The 25,595-nt window shown below is 33.8% G+C and overlaps 1 protein-coding gene across 1 annotated transcript in view; it reads right to left on the bottom strand.

The window, feature by feature from the left end:
• Window positions 1-25,595, bottom strand: part of CCDC91 (coiled-coil domain containing 91) — a 148,864-nt gene that overhangs the window by 38,910 nt on the left and 84,359 nt on the right. The window contains 3 exon segments of the mRNA XM_075761250.1: window positions 8,957-9,133; window positions 10,917-10,985; window positions 11,166-11,258. Coding sequence (XP_075617365.1) covers window positions 8,957-9,133; window positions 10,917-10,985; window positions 11,166-11,258 — 339 coding nt within the window.

Raw genomic sequence — 25,595 nt, 5'->3', positions numbered from 1 at the left:
AGCTGCATGTACATCCTGTCAGCACATGTGCTTACTTCATCTCTTTCTTTGCTCTTTCCTGTTACACCATAACTACCTTTAGATTTTATCCTAATTTAGATTTGGTTGCAAAGGTAGAAATTGGTCCTTTTTTCATCTTCAGCTAAAAACGATACAGCATGATCTGAGGCTCTTAGTGTTATTTTAATAGATTCAAAAAAAAAGGGAAAGCCCAGTTTCACATAAGAAGCTGAGGAAGAGCACTCCGCAAATTGCACTTGAAATGCAACTCTTTTTTTCCTTTTTTTTCTGTTTTGGTTTGTTTTTTTTTTTAACTATCTGATCAGAGGTTGGAGTACTACATTATAGTCACAAAGTTAGCTTCTTTACAGGACTTTATATACATGTGCTTGACATCAGTTAGAAGATAAGAAAACCTAATAAAAAAATAAAGTTCTTCTAGTACTCATTTTCAACCATGTATTAGGAATCACAACCATGTAATCACAATATATATGTATCTGCAGGAAGACAGAAAGAAAAAACAGTGTACTGTATATACCAGAGAACTCCAGTCAGTATTAAAAAAAAAAAAGCCATATGATAGTTTGCAATTTTATAGGAAAATTCCTTTGTTTCCAAAGAAGGATCAGGTGGCACTACCAAATTTTATCTAGGAAATGCAACCACAGACTGCAATGTTAGTGGTTTTTCAGAAAATAGTAACCCTCAAATTATAATGTCTGTGGTTATAAACTACTACGAACTACTTCTGAAGTCAGACATGGTTAACGTCTGCATGCAGTGGACTATTCCTCTTCCAGACTTTGCAAGCATATTAAAAATAAACTGATCTAATGGCAGGGATCTCTTTCCACTCAGTGCTACTAAGTTGTGTGCTCCCTCACACACTCGAGATTATATAATTTTTTTTTTTAAAATGAAAAATGCTTTTCTGTGTCCTTATAGAATCACCATGGTCTCCATAAACACTGGACACACTAATGCATGATACTGTATTATCAATAGTCTATTTATCAATAGCTTATTTGAGTAGGAATCATGATGTTGAGAGAAAAACACAGTCACTTCTTTTATGAATCCACAAGATATTGAACATGAACAGCAATGTAATGATAGTCCAAGTCTGTTGCTGAAAAAAATATTCTTTTTAATTTTAAAGATTAACATTCTCCCAACCAATCGAAATCCTACATAGTCTAACAAAGTTATTCCTGGAATTGCAATACCAAATATGCCATTTTTCTGGGTACTTCAGAAACACAGAGTAAATGAAACATTTCAAACTCTGCCTCCCCCACAGGATTCTGTAACCTATGTGTAAGAAACAAATAACAAGTGGACAAAGAAAGCCTGATAAATTGGCACTATTTTGCATTCCCTTAACTGTCAATGCACTTTATATTCTGTACCATAGATGGGAAGAGTTTTGAGGGTGTATTTAAGGAAATTAAATTAATACTATATACCATGTGGAAATGCTATCAAGTACAAAAGCATCATAAAAGGGAACGCAATGCCAATACCATGAATGTTTCATAGGTAAAAGCTGATCTCCTAGTAACAAATACTATAAATAGAGTGAATAATGATGAGAAAGAGACACAAACAAATTCTGAAGCAGAGACAAAAAGCTGTTTATAGCCAATTTAACAAAGAGTGATAGAAAGCCCAAAGAGGCTGAAAAGTAACCATTATGGCAGTATTCTGAAAGGACAAACTATAATTGTTAGGACAGAAAAAAAGATGTATTAATAAAAACACAGAAAAAATGGGAGCTTGGATGAAAATTGTACCTATGTTGTTAGATATCACATGCCACGTCTTACTGATAGGATGCCTAAGTGACCAGCAAAACGTAAACAGTTATATTTACAATTAGATGCAAAACAAAACCATAATACAGTCCAAAGTAACAAGTAACATGGTTGGTGTTAAACGTACCAGAAAGTATCTGGAAAGCAGAAAAGAAGAAAGGAAAGACTAAGAGACTTAGTGAATTTCAAGTGATAGTGATGCATTCATAAAGTGATATCAAAGAGATTTATCAGTGTTTTTAGTGTAGACAGAAACAGCACTCAAAGTTGGCATGCAGGAAAAAGTGAGTTAGGCTTCCAAATTTTATATGAGCCAAGAAGCTATCTTGCAAAGCAAGCATAAAGCAACTATTTAAATCTACAGAGGCAATAGTTCCTGATCCTGCTAAAGCAGTATAATATCATGGAGCACCACAGAAAACTACTGCCAAGCAGCTACCCAGTGGTATCTTGCCTCTCCACAAAGCAGCTTATCTCGTGCCTTGCCAAGATTACCAGATTGCCTCTTGAATCACACAGGGAGATGATGCAAGCTCTGCAAGTTACAGGAGGCACAGATCATTGGAAAATAGCACCATCTTACAAACGTTATCATGATTTCATAATAAAGTTTTAGGGAATATCATAATGTCATGTAGCACATCACTTAAAGTGGTAGAAGAAGAAACAGATTTTTGCACCATAGTCATAAGAATAGCAATCAAATGCATGTTTACACATAAGCAGTTCAGGAGAAAATGTATTTATGAAAGAGGTGGATAGATAGGAGAGAAAGAGATTACAGATCAAAGGAGAAAAGTCCCTGAAAACTACTGTGTACAACGAATGAAGAAAATAAGATTCAGGTAAGTAGATTCACAATATGAAATTCATTCACATATTTCAAAATCAGGAAAAGGGCATGAACTTGCACTCAGTGTTCTCTATTTTTTTAAGGTAAGAAAATTGTGGTGCCGATAAACAAAATCTCATAGTTTTGACACCTGAAAAAGATATGTCAGAGAATCTATCTGCAAAAGTAGACTTACTGGACAATAAAAATATTAGATAAATGTTTAATCCCTGAATATTTTATTTTTTTCTCATACTATCCTCCAAAATATTCATTATACACCTACTGATTTAACACAAGAGAAAAAAAGAAGCATTTTTTTTACAGATTATAGAGCTAAAAAAGGGCCATTCTACAGCTAATAAATCTGACTGAAAGCCAAAGTGGGCAATAACTTTTTTATTTATTAGTTCTTCCAAACTTCTCAAATACAGGGCAATAAGGAAAAATAGTTAGTCAAATAATAATTTTCAATAAAAAATTTACAGTTAAGTTAAGCAATAGTAGAAAAGAAACAAGAGCCTTTAAATTCTTTAAGTATACAGTCAATGCCTTCATGTTTTCACTTACATATCTTTTGTTCACTTACATATGATTGGGTGTGGAAATCCTTAAGACATTCAATACCAAATTGATTCAGGCTTGCCAAAACTATCAGCAGAAGCACCCCCTCAAACAGATGAGCATGAATACCAAAAAAGTTTTAATAATGTAGCAAGTAAGTAGTGATTCATTTTTTCTTTTTTAGGATTAAGCACCATGTGTTCTAGACATTTTGCTTTTACCTTCTAAGCAATGGAATAATTCATGGAAAAACATTAAATATACTTTAAAGCCCATACAGTACAGAAGAATCAATTTTTTCAACTATTTAGATATTTGCCAGTAAAATTATATTAATACTTTGCAAAATAATACATTACAAATGTATTGTTCTGCAAATAACACACCACCGCATAAACCTTCAAGAGTGTGAACATATTGAACTGTGCTGAATGTTTAGAGATTTACTCAAAGACTATTAGGAAGTTCACTTTTTCTTTTCATGAGCCTTTTAGTTAACTTTTCTTGCAAAAATATTTATTCTTTCTATATCTCAGCATATCTTAGTTGTGGCTTGGCTGAATGAAACACTACAGCCTCAGTTTTCCTGAAATACGTTCCCATTGGTAAGACCATTTTGCCTTAGTGTTGTTGCTAATGTCCAAGAGGAAGCAGAGTTTATGTTAGTTCTTTTAATAAATTAAAGGCTTTTTTTTTTTTTTTTAACCCTCATTATTTGCAGCCTTCAGAACACTTGAGTCTCTAATGTATCTGCTGCATGGATTACGGCAATGATGAACTCAGGCTCTTTTTCCTTTGAGAATTAGGGTAAACTACAGTAGATTATACACAGTATTTTAAATTTAAGCCTTCAGGAAATGACAAAGGTGATTCTTTGCTTCAAGTGATTTAAGAGAGTTATTAATTTCAAGCTACGACATGGACCAAAATTTCCAGGGCTCACCCTGCAGCTGCCAGCTTTCATTTTACTTTTAATGAATTTTCTTTAAAATAAAAATCATGGTGCATAAATTCTCTTTAGCTTCTTTTGCTACCTCTCTCCTACCTCTCTCCCACTCCCCTGATTTCACCTTATTTATGTAATTCAGTATTAAGCTTTGTAAAATGGTAACAACTACCATGCAGAGAGCTCTCTGCATGACAGTGTTATAGCTATGGTAGCTACTGCTGTAGCTACTCTGCATTGCCCACTGATTATAAATACAATATATAATCCTTTTATTTTATCCAAAATTGTACAGATCTCATCATCCTATATCCCCAAAGAATTTCTGGATTTTATTTTTTTTCAAAGAGTAAAAATAAATGGAAATAAGACGACAGTGGAGAGCACTGTCCATTGTTTTTTCACTTAAGTTTACAGTTGTACCCCAAGAGTTTCCATCAAGCCAAAACATTAACTCAGTATGTCTTAGTTCCTACTTTCACTGTAAGTTTGCCTTTACTCTTCTGTTACATATTTGGTAACAAAATATTTTATATTGATCATAAGTTTTTTATTACAGTGTCCTCATACCCAGATTTTTCTCTGGCAATGTTAAAATAATACAATAAACCTTACATGGAAGTAGCATGTCCTTATCTGCAGACACAACATCTATCTGACTGTAGACAAACAATTTTCTTAGGAAAAGTTTTGTCAAGTATGAATACCTAATGAGCACGAATATCACTACCTGATTCAGCAGAACTGATCTTCAATGCTTTACTGTTCTTATGCTAAAATTGCCTGACTGAAGAAATGTTAACTAGCATACTTCAAGGATTTTCCAATTGCTTTCTCATAACCAAGTTCTACAAGGTTCTTCTAGTGCATGTGTTTAAAAACTGGTGAAAAAAACCCCATCTTTTATTTTCTAAAGTAACTTAGTGAATAGTAAATTTCTCCTTTAAAACAAATAATCAAAACTCCTAAACATATTTTCTGGTCTAGAAGGCAAAGGAGAAGCTAACAAATTCTTCCCATATGACAAAAAAATTTATTTTCCCTTATTTTCATCATTTAAATGTTTTACAGTTACACAATCGTGCTGCTGTTTTTAAAATATGTCTTTGCCATCTATTTTACCAACTCCTGCCCCATACATATGGCAGCGTCCTTCTCCCTAATGGCTCATCTAGGTTTACTTTTTTCAGTGTTTGATATTGATGTGCATCATCTCTGTTCTTAATTTACAGCCATTTGGCAGAAATTCTTTTACTTAAGGCCAGGGTTGTAGGTTGTTGGTTACGATTCTCATGTCTGCTGACACTGTAACCCAGCTTCTACTACTGGATTCACAATTGTCTTGAGGTCCTGTTTGGCTGTCAAATTTGGAGTGTCAGTTTCTTCTGGTTTGTTCTTATTCTACTGACACAGACCAAACTATATTTAAACCACACAGATTATAAAATGGTTTTGTATTTCAAAGATAATTATAAAATTTTGAATGTCTTCAAATTTTTCCATTAATTATTCCTAGAGTTTCTAATGGGTCCCATGACTAGAAGCCATTCTGCCTCACCTGTTTGCAGAAGACTACATTGACCCTTTCTAATCTTTCAATTTTGTAGACTTACAAGTATTAGTGAAAGAAAATTTCTTCTCTTTAATACTAAGCTTAATTTCTTTGTTTTAGTTCTAATCAGTAACACAAATCTCTTCAAATTAAATTACAGCAGAATAAAATTACATTTTCATCTAGGTTTATATGACAATTACTAGTGTAGTACAAGACTAAAAAAGAAAGAGACAGAAAAAATATTTTTAGATTTACTTCTCTTTCTTACACACAGATTATTTCCTCTGGGGGTAAATTGAAGAAGATAAACTACGAGAAGAAAGATTTTGTTAAAAACAAGTCAGGCTTCTTTTTTCCTAGTGTTATTTTCCAAAATCATGTGTTAGAAAGAAAGTTCTCTTTTTTGAAATAACAGTACTGGTCTTAAAGCTCTTTTTATATGTTGGACACCAAAAGATTATTTTGCATGTTCACTTACATTCAACTAAACTCAGTTGTTTCATTACTTGGTACTAAACATAATAATAGTATCAGGTGACAATTTTGAAGTAGGAAGCATAAAGGATTATACAGCACAGCACGAAGAATTAAATGAGGCAAGTGTTACATGGCCACAATTTTACATTTCATTGTCTAAAATGTTAGACTGTATGTTTTACTTTTGGCCATTACAGAGCTGACTTGACAGATTATGTTGTCTAAACAGTAACTGCAAGAAAGTCAACAGTGCAGTTACAGCTCATGCAAGAGAAATCTTATAGTAAAAAAATATAAGTAGAAACTCTGAGTGGAAGGCTTTACCCAGAAAAATTAATGTCTGCACACAAACTGCCTGTAGTCCCAAGTGCTTTTCATTGCTAAACCGAAGTCACATCTGACACTGTATATAAGCTATCAGTTGACACATTGGCTCAGTAGGACTTCTTTTGTTGTCAGAGAATTTTAGTAGTTGTCGTATGTTTATAATAGCAATGGCCTAAAGGAGGCAGGCACGTTCTTGGCAGAGGTAACAAGTGAAAATTGGTGCAAGAAACAGATTTCTATATGAAAGTCCATCCTCACCAAAGAATTTGTATTCATTAATCAGAGAAAAAAAAAAAGTGTAACTTCAAATATGCTATACATTTATGCGAGAGAATTTTGGAAATCTCAAGAAAAATCTGCATTTTCCTAAATTGAAAATAGATTAGGTATTTGAAAAAATCAACCTAACTCAAAGGAGAAATCATCATATATAATAACTGAGTAAGATAAATTATTCCTGTTACTATCAAAGTTGTCAGAGTTATTCAGTATTTAAAAAGATGGAATTAACTAATGCCATATGATTACATCAAGAGCAAGATACTTAGAGGAGAATTAATCACAACACTCTCCAATACCTCAGGGCTACTCACCATCACAAGTACGCCACTAGATACTCCAACACTATCAGCTACTTGATCAACTAGCAGCTTGAACTGAAAAATCTGTCCTTTTGAAATGCTTGAATTTCTTTCTCAGAAAAGCACTGACATCTCAGCATATTTAAGACTTTGTCTGAAAAAATACATCCACCAATACTAAACTTCTAATATCATCCTGTCTTGTGACAACTTCAAAGGCAATATCAACAACAAGAAACTCTGGGAGTACACTCCACAGGGAAGGTAACCCTACCCCAAGTCACAACGTCAACTTAATCTGCCACTCTCCCACCCCTGGGACATTTTACGTGCTCCTCAAATCCATTAGTATAGAACCCTGGCTGACCTCATGCATCTAGCTTCACCAAAGCTGGTGACTGCTTCACCAAAAATCTTCAGGATTCATCAAAACTCTCCTCAAATTTTATTACCCTAGTCATCTTCCTATTAATCTCTTCATGTTCCACAAGCTATAAAATTGTTGTCTTTTTCTTTACTGTAGTAAAGAACTACCTTATTGCTCTCTTCTAATAACAGATCCTCGACACCACTGGTACCAATTCTCATTCTGGATAGTCTAAATGATTCGTATCTAAACCCCAAGCAATTGTTCTCAGCTTGAATTTAGCTTTGAAGTCAGCTGCTTATCTTTCTGTTGTAAAGAAGAGTTTGAGTGCCTGAAGGCTTATCAGTATAGTAAAATTATAGTCTTGAAAACTGACATCTTACCACTTGATACCTTTACATTGAAAAGACATAAACAAGGACTATACCAAGTAAAATCATTCTATTTACAATATAAATGTAAGCAAAACAGAGTATAATAATGGCTTAGCATCAAAACCTAACTTTTTGTGTAGTTGATTAGGTATGAGGTTAATAATTCTGTTTAGCACTGGAAAGGGAAATGGGGTCTGTTTCCAAAGAGCTGATTTTTAAACTTCTGTGATATGCTATTTTACTTCAAATTCTAAAGGTCTTTTTTTGGTGTTGTTATTCAGGACATTAAAAAAATATACTAATATCAAATTCCATCACCTGAATTAAATGTATCTTGTTTAAAATTCTTCAGACTATAATATTAAAGTATGCCACCAAGAAATCAGTGATTTTACAGGCTGTTCCCCCAAATATTTCCACCATCACAGACTACAAAAGTAAACTTTTGGAATAGTAATTTAACTGCTATTATACCATATTTAATTTGTAATTCCTACAATTTTTAAAAGCAACATTGGGAATTTCCGTCTCAATTTGTGTTAAGTGATGTACAACTATCCTTATATAAGCACCTCTCTAAAAAGTAACTCTAGAAACATTTCTAGTTCATTACTTGTTTAGGTTTCCACTTTTTATACCCCTATTTTGTGCCCATTCTATTTTTTGTCTTAAAAAAATATCTTTTTACTAAGAGAGATAATGGAATTCCAGCAGAATAAGGAACAAATGTAACAGCTTTTCTCTTCCACAGGTATAACAAAAAGGAAAAGTCACCTTAACTGTTTACAACACAAATGCCGGTATCTGAGCTAGTCATCTTGGGCTCCTTTTGAAGTCAGTGGACAAAACCAGCCACTTACAGGGCATGATTCACCTCATTTCGATATACGTACCTGAAACAGTTGCAGGAATTTTGTTCTGTATGTGCCAAGTTCTCTTCATGCATGTAGACTAGATGAACATAAACTAACAAGATGGCTGTGCATTGCCAATATCGACTAGGTGTAGTGATGAATGATAGATGTCACAAGAAAATCTACCACAACATTAGGAAGACATTCAAAAGAAAAAATAAAATACTCAAACCATCTCCATGGAAGGGTAAAATATACTAACTTCATTATGCTTTCTTTGCTCTTGCATGGCTTCACAAACAGCCTGGGCAATCTTCTCTTTATGTCTCTCACGTTCTGCTTCCCACATTTTTCTTTCTTCTGCATGAATCTTCTCCATATTTTTCCTCTCCTCCTCTACTGCTTTCACAACAGCCTCCTGCACTACTTCTTTTTCAGCCTTTGAAACAAATCAAGCACAAATAAATGACAAAAATACCCAATATGGGTACCTAACTCGTATATATTACTTATTCTAATGAGATCTATGACTTGACCAGATATGGGATGTGAATATTTTAACTTCTGAACTATGAGTTTAAATTTATCTTAAGACACTACCAAACGGGTATTACCACTGGACAATGACTTTGTAGTTACAGAAAGAAAGTTACAAGCAAGGATCTTAAATTCCCACCTACTGAAAACACAATATATAACTAATTTCCTTAATACCAACACAAAAACATGCAGCAGAAACCACGTAAGAGTAGGTACATCACAGGTCTCCCTACACTGCTTGATATTCCCATATATCAGATATTCCTGCTCTTACCTACAAGTACCTAAATTCCAAAACAAGTCTAAGCACTTTCTGTGGCAAAGTAACCAATACACACCTAAAAGAAACATATCTTCCCTCCCCAAAGTTCCCTAGGTACGCATTCTACAGGAAGTACTGTTTCATCTTTTTTTTTCCCCCAAAATGTTTATATTCAACCATTACATGAAATCATCAGAAAACACACACTGAACTTGAAGTGACAAGACCAGCTCTACACATGTTGAGCCACACAAATATATTTATCAGCAAGACAATCATTGCATATTATCAACAAATAAATAATGGCAGGCTGAAATTCAAAATAAACATGGGCTGACAAACCACACCCACATCCCTCTCAATTTTAATAAGTTTCCAGGCCATTCCAATGCCCTTTGGTGGTGATTACGGAACTGGGCAAGTGAAGTTATAAATGGCAAAAAATACTGGGTTCCTCAAATACCTACATTTATAAAGCTGTTTCTTGCAGTTCATTGGGACTTGACTTTTATTTAGATATTTATAAAATATAATAAAAATGTAGAATTAAAAAAATGCCCAATTAAGATATTTTATTATAAACATATTTTTCCCTAGGTATCAACTGTGTAACAGATGCTTCTTGTGCTACTGAACGTTATTGAGAGAGGTGCTCAGCTAATGTGCATATACTACATATGAAGATATACAGGAAATGATAATACAGCCTAGCCAACTGTGCTAGCTGTATGTGCTAACATACATCACTAGTTTTCCGCGATCATTACATGTAACTAAACCTTTGTACTGGATTCTACATCAGTATTAGAAATGAAAGATAGCTTAACATTTACAAAGTTACTGTCCTAACCTCAATGCACTTAATAATGAAATAGAGAGAAAAAAATTGTATTTTAAGAAGGGAATACTCACTTTTAGTCAAACATCAATTTAAACAAAATAATTGAAAACCTGTTAAAATGTCCATATTTTTATACGATTTATGAAACAGTTCTGTCCTCATTGAAAATGACCATATTTAAAAAACATTAAATAAGACACAATGCTAATTGTTTTATTAAGACCAACAGTTAATCCTGCTACCTAGCTCTTCAAATCAAGATGTACTGATGTTCTTAACTGCAAGACCATGAAACCAGATATTTAGGTAACACCAACAACTGAACTGCAATATTGTGACTTCTTGTTATAAAGTAATTCAGAGGCTATCTTAGATAGACGTAAGTTACACGGACTATCGGTATTGAGGCATAGGATAAAGCAGATATGTTCATGATTTGTACAACTGGCTTCTTTTAAACACAGATGAGAACAGAGTTTCACAAATTTAGTTATGAAATAAGAATAAGCTGCTGAACTTGGCATTTGTAATGACACACATGGAATCGACATTGCAAGTCTACTACTTAACAAGCGATACCTTTGCAGCAGCTGCCACAGCCTCCTTACTTCTTTGTCTTTCTTCATCCAAACATTTGTCAAGCACTTCCTGTAAATGTTATGAAAAATTAAACTGCAATACACAATAGAGGAGTGGCTAAAAATCATATCAAACAGTCAAAGTTCTTGAGAAAGTTTCCTCTTCCTGTCAATAAGTGTGTCAGTATCATTCTCAATGAACTCCATGGTGCAGATCAGACACCTTTTTTTCCGTAAATGAAAGCAATACCTTGTGTTTGTGGGACTGCTGCATCAAAGCTTCTTCTATCTTTTCTGATAACACTTCTTTCTCTGCTCCCAAAATGTCGAGAAGTCGCTGATGCTACTGGGAGAAAACATTCATGTTATTGTAACCACAGTCTGCTAGTAAAACAGACAAAAAGATCTCATCCAAGACACTTAGGTTTGTCAGTTGCTTACAGAACGACTTAAAACATAGATTCAGTTAAATGACATACACAGCACTCCTTTAACTGATTTCATGTTATGAAAAAAAAATTACAATAATAAGAAATATTTAGCTTCCTGATTATCTAATATTACTCTCAATCTGAAGTGTATTAGGAAAGAAGTTGAAAAAAAAAAGATCACTATATAAAAGCAACACTTACAAAACTTATAAAGATGGTATAAGCAACACCACATTTTAAACATTTTATTTAAACAGCTGTAGAATTTAAATTATACTTGTTTTACCTCTCAGTTATACATATAGAGAGCAGAAGGCAAATGTATTTTTTTTTTCTACCATTTGCAATACCATGAACGTTGAAAGTCAGGAAATGACAGCAAAAGAGAATGCTGCTTTCTTCTAATTTTCTTGTCATGCTAAACATTTTTGCAGGCAGAAAACAAACACTGAAGTGACCAGGTAGTCTATATGTAAACGTACAATCTGTGACTGTTCTTAATCACAACCCATTTATCTGTTTTTCCCCAACCCAAGTAAAGCATTTGAAAGATGCAGGTTTTGTTTGTAAGAGCTAAGTTGTTTTCCAAAACTAAAAATTATTACTGGAAATTACTGATGTTGGGTATTTGTCATGAGATAATTGCTAGCAAGTCAGTATACTTTTTTTACATGTTATTTAAGAGATGATGTATTATAACCTTATAGTATCAATACATAATATTTTACAAGATCACCAAAAAGAAAGTGTAACAGTAGAGTTTTATATTAATAAAAGTGTATATAACGAATATAAAATTTTTTACAGAAACACTTATGCAGGCAAATACCCCTCTTGCCAGCATTTCTAAGAAACAGTCATTTCTGTTTCATGAATTTTATTATGTTTTAATTATAAGTGTCTCTAATGGCAGCTAAAAATACATTACCAAACTGCAATACTATGTTCTGAAAAATATTTTTTCATTTGAAGAATAGAATAGAAAACTAGACTGCTTTATAAAATGAAACACCTATCTGCCCTTCCAGCATAAACACGTAAAGAGGCATTTCCTTGTGAATTTACTTAAAATAGGTCTGAATGGAGCAGACATATTCTAATGGAAAACACCTGTGGAAGGAGTGGTGAAATTCACATCATGGTTCTACTTAATGATGTGTAACTAACTTGTGAACTCAGTACTTTCAGACATTAGCTTTAACTATCAGGGTACTTACAGAAATTATTTTTTTCCTAGAAACAATAAATGGATTTTATTAGTTAAATTATCTCCATGACTCTTCACTTGACTGCACAGACGACCATGTTATTACACTTTAATTTGAAAGAAAGACACAATAGAAGACAAACATATGCAAATATTTTATCAGACATATGCCACAAATCGAAGTTTACTAATGTCAATTAAAAGACTCAAACTTTATTTGCTTCAGTCAAGAATCAGTGAGGGACTTTCTAAGGAGAGGTCATTAGAGAAAATATCTCTGTCTTTAAAACACCTACAACGGAATGGCAGTCAACTTGTTCAGCAAGATTAGAATTGCAGATCAGAACTGTAAGACTTGCAGGCAGTTAATTCCAGTTTGATCATGAGATTTCTAGGTTAGATATGAAGACTGCATGCATATTTCCAGTTGCCACCATGGGCCAGCTACCAGATGTATTTTACAAAATTCTCTATGTAATTACAATTTTCAGCCTTTAAACTTCAGAGGAGTTTTAGAAATTTTATTTTACATACACGTATAAGATGACATTCAAGCCCATCCTGCAAGGCCTGAAACAATGCAGACATTTGCATTAATACAATATAGAACACGTATACATGGCTAATGGAGACAACTAATGTCTGTTCTCTGCAGATAAAATAATTTCATGACTATAGCTTTCTGCATGAACTTAACCTTACTACACAGCAGTTTACTTTTCATAAACCTGTGGCAGACCTACAATTCTGAAAAATACTGGTATCAGGACCAAAACATTTTTATCATACAGAAACCTGAAAAGTTCTGATCTTTAATACATCTCTGAAGTGAAAATGTATCCCCTCCACTGCAAAGAAGAGTGCACAACTAAATGCAGAGATCAACTCTTCGTACAAAACAAGTTGGTTGTGACAGTAATAAACATCTGGACATATCAGTTCTGTGGGGATAGAGCATACCAAACAAATGGAAATATAGACAGTAGTGTACGATAAATCAGTTTGCTGCTTCTGGAAGCAGAAAGGGCAATCTTTAAAATACAATATACTACTATTGCTTGCCATTAACTACAAAAAAGGTTGTCAAATAAGTAAAAAATCACCATAAAAATGAAGGCTGCTGTGACTGCCATTTGCAGTACGATTACTTTGATTGAGCTTAGGATCTCCTATTTCCTTGGTAGATTAGAAACATCTATATGATATTATATTTTGAGTTTTATGGAATTCACAGAAATTCAGTAAGAAATGTATTAAGAATTGCATCTGTGTATAAACACACACTACTTCCTATTTTTCACCATACTAGAGGTAACTATTTCTAAGCACATTTCGAATGCTTCCAGAACAGAAGCTAATGACTTCTGGCATATTTCAATGCAACTTCTTTTACATTAAATAGCATCCCCATTTCTCATGGAAATGTAAAATTTATAATTTCAAGATTGTAAGCCTCTTGTGAATAGCTTGGCATGTCCTTTCCTATTATAATGTAAATGTTTATTCATGTGGAATAATCCTTCCATAAATGGTTACCGTCATACCTGAACTTCCAAAAGTTCATATATCATCAAAAATGTTGCAACAGCTGTCCATACAACCCAGTAAAGCAAATTCTCTTGTACTATTCCTAGAGAAATACCTTGAAGAACTGTTTATTTGGCTTCAGAATTTATATTTGGCCAAATAGTTTTCTTTTTCAGAGAGAAACATACCCTAAGCTATTAAATTACATGGAAAGAAATAGAGAAAGCAGAAAAAAATATTACGTGAACTGCTTCTCCCTGAAATTGGTCTCGAGTCTGAAAAGTTCATACTGCATAGTTAGCATAGATACAAAAAAAGGATTAAAGCTTCCATTCTGCATGTAATTAATAAGCAATTTAATAACTTATTAAAAACTTTTATTTTTTTTCCAAGGTCCTGTGCCCCACAGTAGTATTAACTTTCATATGGAGCTGTGGAATCTCCTTGAAAGCTATGCTTATTAAAATGATGTAAAGCGAGCTCAGTGGTATTATTAATCCATTTTATAGAAAAGAATGCACACCTTGTCATCTGAATGCCTTTTTACAGAAGCACAGATCTTTCAAAGGCATACTCAGGCATCTAGGTAATTCATGCATAACACTTGAGCAGAAAATGTGGGAAGTTATGGATAGTAAAGGTTTCTGTGCATTCCTTCTTCTGACAGAAATCAAGGAAATTTTAGCTATTTCTGTACAATGACAGTATTCTGACAGACTTTGAAAAAAGCAGTAATGCAAAGGAACTGATTAATGGATGTATGAATAGAATTCCAAGCTGTTAGTTTAAATGTCACTGCACAGCAAGCTATTGTAACCCCTCCAGAACTAGTCTTTAAATTAGGGTAACAACCTTTGAACTTCAGATTTAAAAATAATCCATACACCTTCTAAGTATTAGTTATTATATAGAAGCATTTGGTACATTCATTTTCTAGATAAATGCAGAATGACTTTGGACACTGGTATTAAACGGCCACGATGAACTTTATAGACAGTCGTGCTTCCTCAGTTGGTCTTTCAGATGAAGTTATTAAAGGGAGTTGAAGGTTAAAAACATATAAAAGGTGACAGTTTCACTTCAGCACTTACACATTCGAGAGCTTTCAAGTGCTCATGCAATTTTAGCTAACAGAAAATAACATGATGTTCTAAGTTCACTTACTTGGCTTGTAGATTTTTGTTCAACTATAGTAAAGGCCTCTTAACAATACAGACCATTGCTGACTTAAAGACCATATATGCTGAGATAAATGCCTACAGCTAAGCAAACATCTCATAATCCCCTCTCCTTCTCAACAGGAATGGAAGCAATAGAAAGCATGCGAGTTGAATGAATCTCATTTAGCATTTCCAGTTTCCACAGGTATGAATTATTAATATATTTCTCTCTGTGTTAGACAGTATTAAAGGAATAAAGGAAAAGCATTGAGACTTAAGGTACCACTCTGAGCTATCTGTACATTGAATTTTGATTCTCAAGCATCATAGAGGCCACTTTCTCTTAGGTTTATCTGGACATCAAACTTGGAGGTCTCCTGGTAATTGTACCTGTCAAGAGCAATGCCCACGCTGCAACAAGTACACCTAATAAAAGCTTTCAAGAAAGAGTGATCAGCCTCCTATAAGTAGGCTAATGAGTTCATCAGACCTAAAAGTCCTCTGAAAAATAATCAAATCTATTCCAGCTTTCCTGTGGAAGTTATGATGGAGACCTACTTATGGACGCTTATGTTTGGAAAAAAGCACCTAACCCATGTAGACTATAAGACAGAGTCCATGAAGTTTTTAAATGGAAGTTGAAGTGAGGGTTTCCTTTATTCATCAACAATCCAAGAACCAGAAAGCAGGTAAGAAAATTCTTAATATCTGGGGGCTTTGAATCCAGTTATCCAGCTGTTATTAAACAAATATACCTTCCTGACTCTCCGGACTAAAGTGCAAAATGGAAATTGATGAGAAGTTACGGTAACAGAATCTTAAAAATAAATAAATAAATGTCCTGAACTGGAAACATGGTGGATGAATCTGTGTGAGACCAAAATAAATCTCATTGAAAACTCCACTTTAGTGCAACAAGAAAGTTTTCAGCCAGTGTGGTCTTATTAGCACGCACATTCACATTGTGTATGTTTTCTATACGGCACAGTAGAACACTATGCAGAGATACTCAGCCAGACCTAAAAACCTTTAGCTTAGGTACAACAAATAGTATATAGGTCTTTAATGAATCACTTTGTCCGAACTAATTTCCATAGCCCAACACCCTTATCTAGCCCTGTTTCTGACAAAGCTATAATTTGTTTCCTTTCATTCCTTAGACAGTGAATATAGCGTTAAGAGTGGAAATTCTGATGTGTAAAAATTCTGAAGAGCAAAGTGGGACATGATGGTCCAATGAGACATAAGAAAGTGTTTTCCAATAAAAGAAAAAAACAACAAACTTTTTAGAAAAGTGGTATTCCAAAGTGGAGTAAATACTAGTATTTCTACCCTACTCTCTGGAAAGTAGCAAGAGAGGGTCGAGAAGAATATTCTGAAAATCAACTTAAAACAAAAGGCATTCAAAAGTAGGTTACAATGTTTTCCTCCCTGCAAGAAGTTCACTAAGCAGTGGTTCCAAAGGAAAATCGTTTGATGTAGATTCAAATATAAATACAGAGGTCCTGTGGTTTTTCTTGATTCCTGTAAAAAAGAAATCAAAAAAAATCTTTCTTTTTTTTTCCTGGAATGTGAGTCATAGAAGACATTGTAAACAGATTTAATCACAATAGCAACTAGTCAGTCTTTTTGTTATTTTTATATATTAAATTTATTTCTGAGGAATCATGACATTTTTCTTTCAGGTAAGCATCTTTTGAAGGCTTACACAGTATATATTATAATAATTCATGGAATGAACGAAACAATACAGGATATGAGCTATTTTACAGATAAAACACTGTATTAAAGTTATTAATAACTAGTTCTAATTTAGCACAGTTATCATTCCTTGCATATTCCTATTAATCCTAAACTGCAAATTCAAAGAAAAATGGAAAATAGAGTGTCTTGCATGAACTGAAATGGTTTTTAAAAACTATAGATAGTTTCTTCCTGGGTCCTGTACTGTTTCATTTAAAAGGAAATGAATACAGAATTTCATCCGAAATGAGGATGCAATTCTTTTGCTATAACTAATAGGCATCCAATTTAGGTTTCTGTAGATTGGTTCCTTCACAATATTGAGTAAATCATCATGCACTGATCACCACATTCAGTATGGATAAATTAATTTTGTTAGCTGCTCTTCATAGCTTATGTAAAAGTAGTCAGTCAGATAATCATTCAAAAACAAAACAGCAAACATCACCATAGAACAATGAATGTTAATATGAATATCCTAAACAGGAAAAAAAAAAAAGCTTACATTATTCGTAGTATCACTGCAACAAAATAATGATATTTCACATTTTCACAGATCCTTCATCTAAGGAAACAATTTTCACACACTAATGAAATGATACTTGGAACCTTAATGGCATCATTCTGAAAAGCAGTATATTAAGACATACGGAGGTCTAATTCACCCTCAGTGACTGACCAGTTTTTCTTGTAACAAAAATCTATTGAATTTTTTTGATCTAATGAAACTGCATTGTAGTTAGTAGCTTAAGAGAAAAAATACAGGCATAGTAAGACTTTATCTCTCATCTCCAGGATATTTTTTTGTACCTTCATTACACGTGGACATAGAGCAATGTTCCTTGAGATTGGGGAAAATTGTCTTCAGAAACGTTTAGCAAGTGTTTCAGTACTTTATTCATCAGCAGCAATAATAAACCACTGGATTGGGCTTTTTAAGAATTCACCAATTCAAATTTGTTCACCTATTTTAACAAGAAACCTTCTTAACCCACGAAGTTCTACTTTTATTTCTGTGTCTCATGAAGGAATCTAACAGCAGGAAGAAATAACACAGGTTATGGGAAACACTATCTCTATGTGAGAGGGAGATGACACAACAAAAATACACAGTTATAGCATCATGATTTTGGAATGTTATCAAAATATGTCAATTTCTAGATCTTATTCAAAATATTATCCTGAAGAAAAAGGCAACCTTATTAAAACACTAACAATAGTTCTCTGCTCCTGCAGAAAGGCTAGGTATATTTAACAGCATATTCTTTTATACTGCACCTTTTCTTCACCACTGCGAAACTATGCCCAAGTCAAATGACAAGATCTGGTAATCATAACTGGTTTCCTACACTGTCCTCACTATCTGTGGCATCTGAGTGTTTGGCAGTGCAAGGTGGAAAATCTGTCTGAAGAATTCCAACATCTGTTACATATTTCCACTTCCTCAAATTATAACTTATTACTGCATGGTTGAACTGTATCTTTTTGCCAGTTTGAGGTCCAAGTGGCTAACAAAGCAGCAAAACTTTTCTAACAGAAAGCTCAGGAATCAGCAAAACATTATTAAACCAGAAAAGTTAAAACAATGAAAATATAAAGAAAAAATTATAATAGTGGTAATAAAATAACTAAGCCTATACTTGTACTCAGGGTTCCACTCAGCAATATACAGACAGTACGTAAACTGTATAATTTGAGGCACATCAGAGGCTGAAATTAAGCTTAAAACATTTTGCTGCATATGTGCTTCATTGCTTTTATAAAGAAGCTATATAAAGTCATCTAATAATGAAAATACTTTTCTCAGAAAGTGTACATAGTAATAGAGACTATAAAAAACCCACAAATGTCAAGGTCCTAAGGATACAGAGATAAGGAACCTCAGTAAAAATACAAAGAAAAAAAGAAATATTAATTAGCCCTTCCATTTTTGTGATATAATTCAGTTCACAGCCTGTATGACTTCTCACAGAATTGCTCTGTCAGGAAAAATAAAAAAGAAATTAACTCCTAAAATATGAGCAATATAAAAAGCAAAATGTTCAGTAACAGAAGATGACAAAACAGAGGAAAAAATTTTTCAATAATAGCTGACAGAAAAATAATTGAGGAGAAAAATCATGCTGTATTACTTAGTTGTTCAGTATTGACAAGAGTTTATAATATAAATTTGCAACAAGTAATAAAGATTTTAAGGAAACTTGTTGTATAAGCAAAGGCAGAAAGCAAAAATCACACTAAAGAGCTACTTTCAAGTGGAAGTTGACAAATCCAAGGAAGCAAACACAATTTCCAAGTAAGATTTTTGGTTGAGACTCTGAAGATATCCTGGCTGAATTAACAGTGCAAAGGGAGTGCAAAATCATCCTCTACCTAGCTTGTGATAGTCGGCAGATTCAAATGAAGTTAAGACTCTGGTAAGGATTTTTTTTAATTATTTTTTTGATTTTTTATTTTTTTTAAATATATAGGCCTTTTTGGATCTTACCAATGCAACTTTTTCTTTGGGAGGTAAATACTAAGCAATACAGAATACAAAGTCAACACATACAAAAAACCCCACAGATCCAGGATAAATTAAACTTTTTCAGGATTTAAGGAAAACAAAGAAACAGAAGCCTTCTCAGCACAGGAGATCTTTTCACTCTAATTAAGAGTGAAAGAGGTTAGGTGCAAAGTGAATTAGATGAAAACGTAACAGGAATGACTGGTCAGAAGTACTTCATTTTGGAGACAATGAATAAACAATTATTCCTACAGCAGCAAACTACAAGATTTCTGAAAACTGAGAGGAAATGACCAAAGAAGGGGACATGACAATTACTCCCAAGAATTTCCAGACCTATCATAGTTGAAATTAATGAACCAGAAAGGTTATGTCCACCACAGTCATCATTTTTTCAGTCTGCAAGTCTTCAAGATTATTCAAGTACCTGCTACTCTCACTGCAAAAATTGGGTAATGTCTCCCAAAAAATGCAAATATTCAAAATTCTCTAAGAATCTAGTTTGCATATCCTCCTTTCAAGATCAGATATTAAATAGATTTCACAATTACTACCATTAGATGGGAAAAACATAGAACCTCTTTTGTTTACAAGAGGGGAAAAAATAAAGTTCATAAAATAAGCATTATTATATAAACATGCTGGACATTATGACTAGATCTAAAAACAAGATTTGGAATAATAGAAAGTTTTATTTCCTGACTCTGGAACTAAGCTGCTGAACGAAATAAACATTTTCTCTGGCATACAAACAATCACTTGCTATACAAGACAAATACTTTTTACATTTGACATTTTAGGAATTGTCAGGGGACTTACTGGTACTCTTCACAGAGGGCTATGCAAAACACATCAAGATGCATCATCCAAACACTGGAGAAGGTAAGGTATCTACAGTGTTCCAGCAGCTCATTACTATTGTCACACCAGTTCTCTGTGTGTCCACAAGCTGTTCTTGGAAGCATCATACACTTAAAAAAATGGAGTTCTAGCAAACAGAACATCCATTCTGACTGACCTTTCAGCAAATTGTTTTCAAATTGAAGCTAAACTAGTACAGCTCTGATTGTGTCTTAAAAAAAGGGGACAAGATTTCATGCACCATCCAAAAGATTTTGAACCACTACATCGTACAAATGACAGCTGACATGATAGAGTGAAAAAAGAATTAAGGACATGGGGCCAACTCCACTTACCTCAAGTGGTGTTGTATCTACAAATTCGAGATTTGTTTCATAGCCTCACATAAAATCATCACAAAAAATACTAACATGCAAAAGTGTAAAGAAGCATTTAACTGAGTTCTTCCCTTTTTGTGTGATACTTCCACTACTGCTCTATCTCAGCAATTACACCAGCAGCTCCTTGGGCTTCTTAAACTATGGAAAAAATTTCAGCACAATATATTCTATATAAAGGAAAACTGCAGGCCACACATCCTTAAGGTTTTACTGAGTAGAAGAAAAGAAGTCCAGCTCAGGAAAGGAATTTGCATGTAACTGAACTACAAAATGAAAGATTTCTATTCCTTTTTTAAAATTCTTCCATGAAAATGGAAAATATGCAGACTAACATAATTAAGGACCACATTAAAGTATATTCCCCTTAACTACATCCAAGTATGAAAATACTACACAGAATGTCCAGTTTTATCACTCTGATTGATACTGTTGCCTCAGGAAGACAGGGAGGAAAAAAGGAATATTGTCATGTCATAATTTAGAGATGGAAATGTGTGATCTGAGCCTCACTTCACGTATACTTTAATCCTTCCCCATCCAAGAGTGCCTGTTTCACACTGTTTAGAAGACAGTAAGGAAGGAGACCATCAAGGTCAGAAAAGAAAAGTGCAAGATAAGTAAATAGAGGGAAAATTATTTCTCATGAATAAGAGATTATTTGCTGCAGGTATTGAAGATGTTATTTTACTTTAATACACAGATCATCAACCATTTGAGAAAGAATACAAAAATCAACCTCAATATAGTCTACATTTTTAACGCCATCTACTTTGATTGACTAGTGAGATAAATTTCTGCTGTATCATCATTTCTAGGGCTTCCAGTGAAAACAGCTCATTCCTTTTTACATTATCATACCCATGGTCTAGTAACCTTAATGAGAAAATTCCTTTAGAATATCCTATTCCTACATAGTAAATACTTTTAAATAATATATGTTTACTTACTCCATCTTTTTATGGTGCCTTTTATGGTCCATGATTTTTACCGTCTCTATGTCTTCTCTATGTTCAGAAGAAAAACCTACTTTCATGTTTGAACAGACTACTGCTATTCAAACACTGGAAAACAGGGAAAGCTGAAAGACACTCTATTCCACATATTGAAGTATGGAACAGCAGAACACTGCCAGGGATATCTGCCACTGCTAGTTGCATCCAGCCCATGCAATTGCTTGACTACCAAGTTTCAGTGATGAAACCATATTTCTCCATAAGTATGAGATATGTTTAATAAATTTAAAAACATATCATTGCTGCTCTTTCTCACTAAAAATCAATGTATGCATAACCTGTAGACATTTTCCATGCTTCATTTGTCATAAAAGATTGCTAGCACTTACTAAAGAAGCTAGAACTATGATTTAAGTTTGTCAGTAATCTCACAGAGAGATAAATTTTACTGTAAGATGGCTGGTTTGTTTTGGGGTTTTGTTTGAGGTTTTGTTTGTTTGTTTATTACTCATACTTTACAAGATACATATTGTTCCACCCCATGTGGCATCTCACTTCTGGCACTGACCAATACCCAACTATACTGAAACACTTTTATTAACTTGCTGTTACATGTGCCTTCATTTTCTGAGTATTAAAAATTTCTATTCAAAAGTTTGTTGATCATGTTTTTCAGTATGTTTTCATATAGCACATAAGTAAAACCACAAGTTCAAAATTGGTGGTCATTTTCAGGAGAAAACATCAAGTATGTTTGTGTGTCAGAAAAAGATATGGATGACATTTGTGCTTTTCCAAATTTTAATAAACTGGTATGTGTTTGGCAGTGACATTTTCTCTGATATCTTCAAATGCTTGGAACATACAGCTGATGTGCATTGCTTTCCTAAATATTCTATATGACGTCACTGATTCCTGGCATAGAGGAGAGAGTTCTCATTCTGTTCATTGATGAAGACCACCGTGGCCCTGGTGCCTCAGAACATGCCACGAGAATGCCTGCTTTGCTTTTTGAAATGCCCAGGAAGCATCCATTACAGCGAATATCAATTTCTTTGAGGGAACTGGTCCTTTCAGCACATTCCAGGAAAGCTCCAGACCTAGGGGACATTTGAGATTGGATATTCCAGACAAGTGACTTTAATGGACTAAGAAAAGGGTAGATGTAGAAATATCTGCCATCTGTGGGCAGTAACTGAATAGTACTGATACCGCTGGCCTACCTCTCAAGTGTTTGTTTCAAAAGTAATGGATAGTGATAACGATTAACACAGAGGGACACTTCACTGAGAGGCAGTTCAGTATAACATGTCAGAGTATACTGAACTTCAAGCACGTGAAACTAAAGTAGAAGATAGACCAGAACTTTTTTACTTTACAATTGGTGCAGAAGGCATCTATCAGAAGGGCTAGAATAGAAAATCGCTTAGAATTTTACTTTGGAGAAGTTTCTCCAGTTTTAGCAATGTCCTAAACTGCAGACCTATGGAGTTAGATCTAGTAGAAGAGTATAGTGAAAGGATAGCTGACAGGCCTGAAACAAGACATAAAATTGAAGACAATTTGTGCTGTTGGGCTGATGGTTCCCTCCTGTAGATGATGATGATGTTAGCTATGGCTAGCCAGTACGCTGCAAATCCTCACTTGGAATGATCAAAGATGAATTGCAGAAATTTGTCCAGCAGGAAACTGAGATAGAACCATAGAACTAGGCCTTTCACATCTTCCCCTATCCTGGAAGATGCAGCCTTGTACACTGACCATATCAGCAGTATGGTACCTCTCTAGACAGACTTCTAACGTGCATCTCCATCACAGGAACAACACCCTGATAAAATATTTCTTCAAAACTAGAAACCTAAATAAACTCTAATGATAGGTTAAAGACAAGCAGAGAAAACCAGCCTTTCCTTGTTCTCAAAGAGACATTTTTGGGAGGGAGGGGTATAGGAAATTAGGGGAAAAATGGGATTAGGAGAAAGCATGAAAAAGGAGTTGTTATATGAGATACTCTTGATTTTGTGGAACTGGAAATAAAACAGCAGAAAATTTTGAAGGAATGGCAAATGAGGACAAAAAACTATGTGGGTTGACAAAGTTTTACATGGGCTTAAAAGTGTGAAGGCAAAATACTGCTTGTAAGGTAAGAATATTAAAATGGAACAAAAAAAAGCGCGCTATGTTTGTGTACAGAACATACTTGCACTGTGTGATTACTGCTGCACCAAAAAAAAAAATAAATCTTTACAGTGATATAGATACTCCTAACTCTCCACGTAAAGGTGGATATGCACGTACAATTCCATAAGACAGAATATTAATCAACTTAGTGTGTAATCATTAGTAATCATTTCAGCAATCTGAACTTTTAGTACAGAACAAAAACCAATGCTAAAACAAACACCAAAGCATACATTTAAGAATATATGTATTCAAAAAGAATAAAAACATACCACACATTTCTCAGATCTCTTCCAACAAAGATTTATGAGTCAACAAAATTTGCCAGTATAAACTCTATTTTATTAAACCTGGTAGTTCTACCATAAACACTCACATTGTCTACTTGATTAGCCTTCAAAATCCCAGTTTTATCTTACAATTAAAGGTGGTAAACCTTGATTGAGCTGAATGGAAAATTACTTGGAAGTTTGTGAACAAAATGTAAACCTTTTCTGTCTCCACCTTTTGGTTTGCAATGCAAATGTAACAGATCACAGGAACAATATTTTTGCTCAATCTGTAAGTACACCCTCAAAAAAAAAATCTTCCTATGCTTCCAGATTTCATGAGACTCACTCCTTTTTAGCATTCAGAAAATCATATCCAGTCAATAAACAATATGTTCATTTCAGAAACACAAAACATTTTCTTAAAATTCACTTTTACTCGCTTTTTATGCAGAGCTTTATGGTAAGCATTAAATAACTGTAGTTCCGTACAGCAAACTCCTCATTCATGATAAAATTGATTTCTCCAAACTATTACATCTTTCCTTCATACTTCATCTAATATATGTTTGCACTAAGTGTTAATTGATATGGTCAGAATAGTGAAATGGCCATAAAACACAGTTGGAAATGGTGGAATACTTCAAGTAGACTTTTGATGTATTTAGGACTAATACACCCAAGAAAATTAAATAAACTATTATCCTTTGTATTTTTAGTAGAATTGTTGCAAACAGTACTGAAAAGGTAACTGTTAATACTGTTAATTGCAATGTAAACAATTTCAGGATGTTATTAGTAAATTAGCTTTTTTTTTTAAAGCTTATATACTAATGCTCATTATTATTTTGATTCAAAAGCTGTACCTTCAAAACAAGATATTTTCAATAACAAACCATGTTTACACTGTTCAGATAATCATCAGTAATTGATAATTCCAAACACTTGCTATGCAGCGTGCTTTTACTCAAGTCATGTTAAATGAGCCAATATAAGCCATTGATGTGTATATATTTCTGAATATTATGTAATTCCTCACGACTAGTTTTTTATTTTTTATGTAAGATTTCTATGAAATAAAAATAGGTTTGGACAACGTATGTTTGTGTCTTCCACCTAAGAAGCATCAAAAAAATTTGGACCAAAAACTACTGCAAATGCCATGCAATCAAATTCTGCGTTTAACTACATAAATTAAAAATAATTGCATGTTTTCTCCAAGACTGTAGAAAACAACAGCTGTTAAAGGAGTAAGCTGCTCTGAGATTTTTTTTCTCAGTCCTATACTCTTCTGGAATCTGTTCTAAGCAGGTATAAATGTTATAAAACGCCTGTGATCCCAACAGATGAAGAGTCATTTATTTTGCATTTGTAAATACTGTTATGCTGAGGACACAAGGTGAAAGATTGCTTACTTTCTCTGGTGATCATATATGTTAGTATTTTTTCAAACCAAAAAGAG

This window comes from Balearica regulorum, chromosome 1, assembly GCF_011004875.1.
Source record: "Balearica regulorum gibbericeps isolate bBalReg1 chromosome 1, bBalReg1.pri, whole genome shotgun sequence".
NCBI classification, from domain to species: Eukaryota; Metazoa; Chordata; class Aves; order Gruiformes; family Gruidae; genus Balearica; species Balearica regulorum.
Note: the sequence above shows the minus strand (reverse complement) of the source record. Positions and strands in the feature narration are given on the sequence as shown.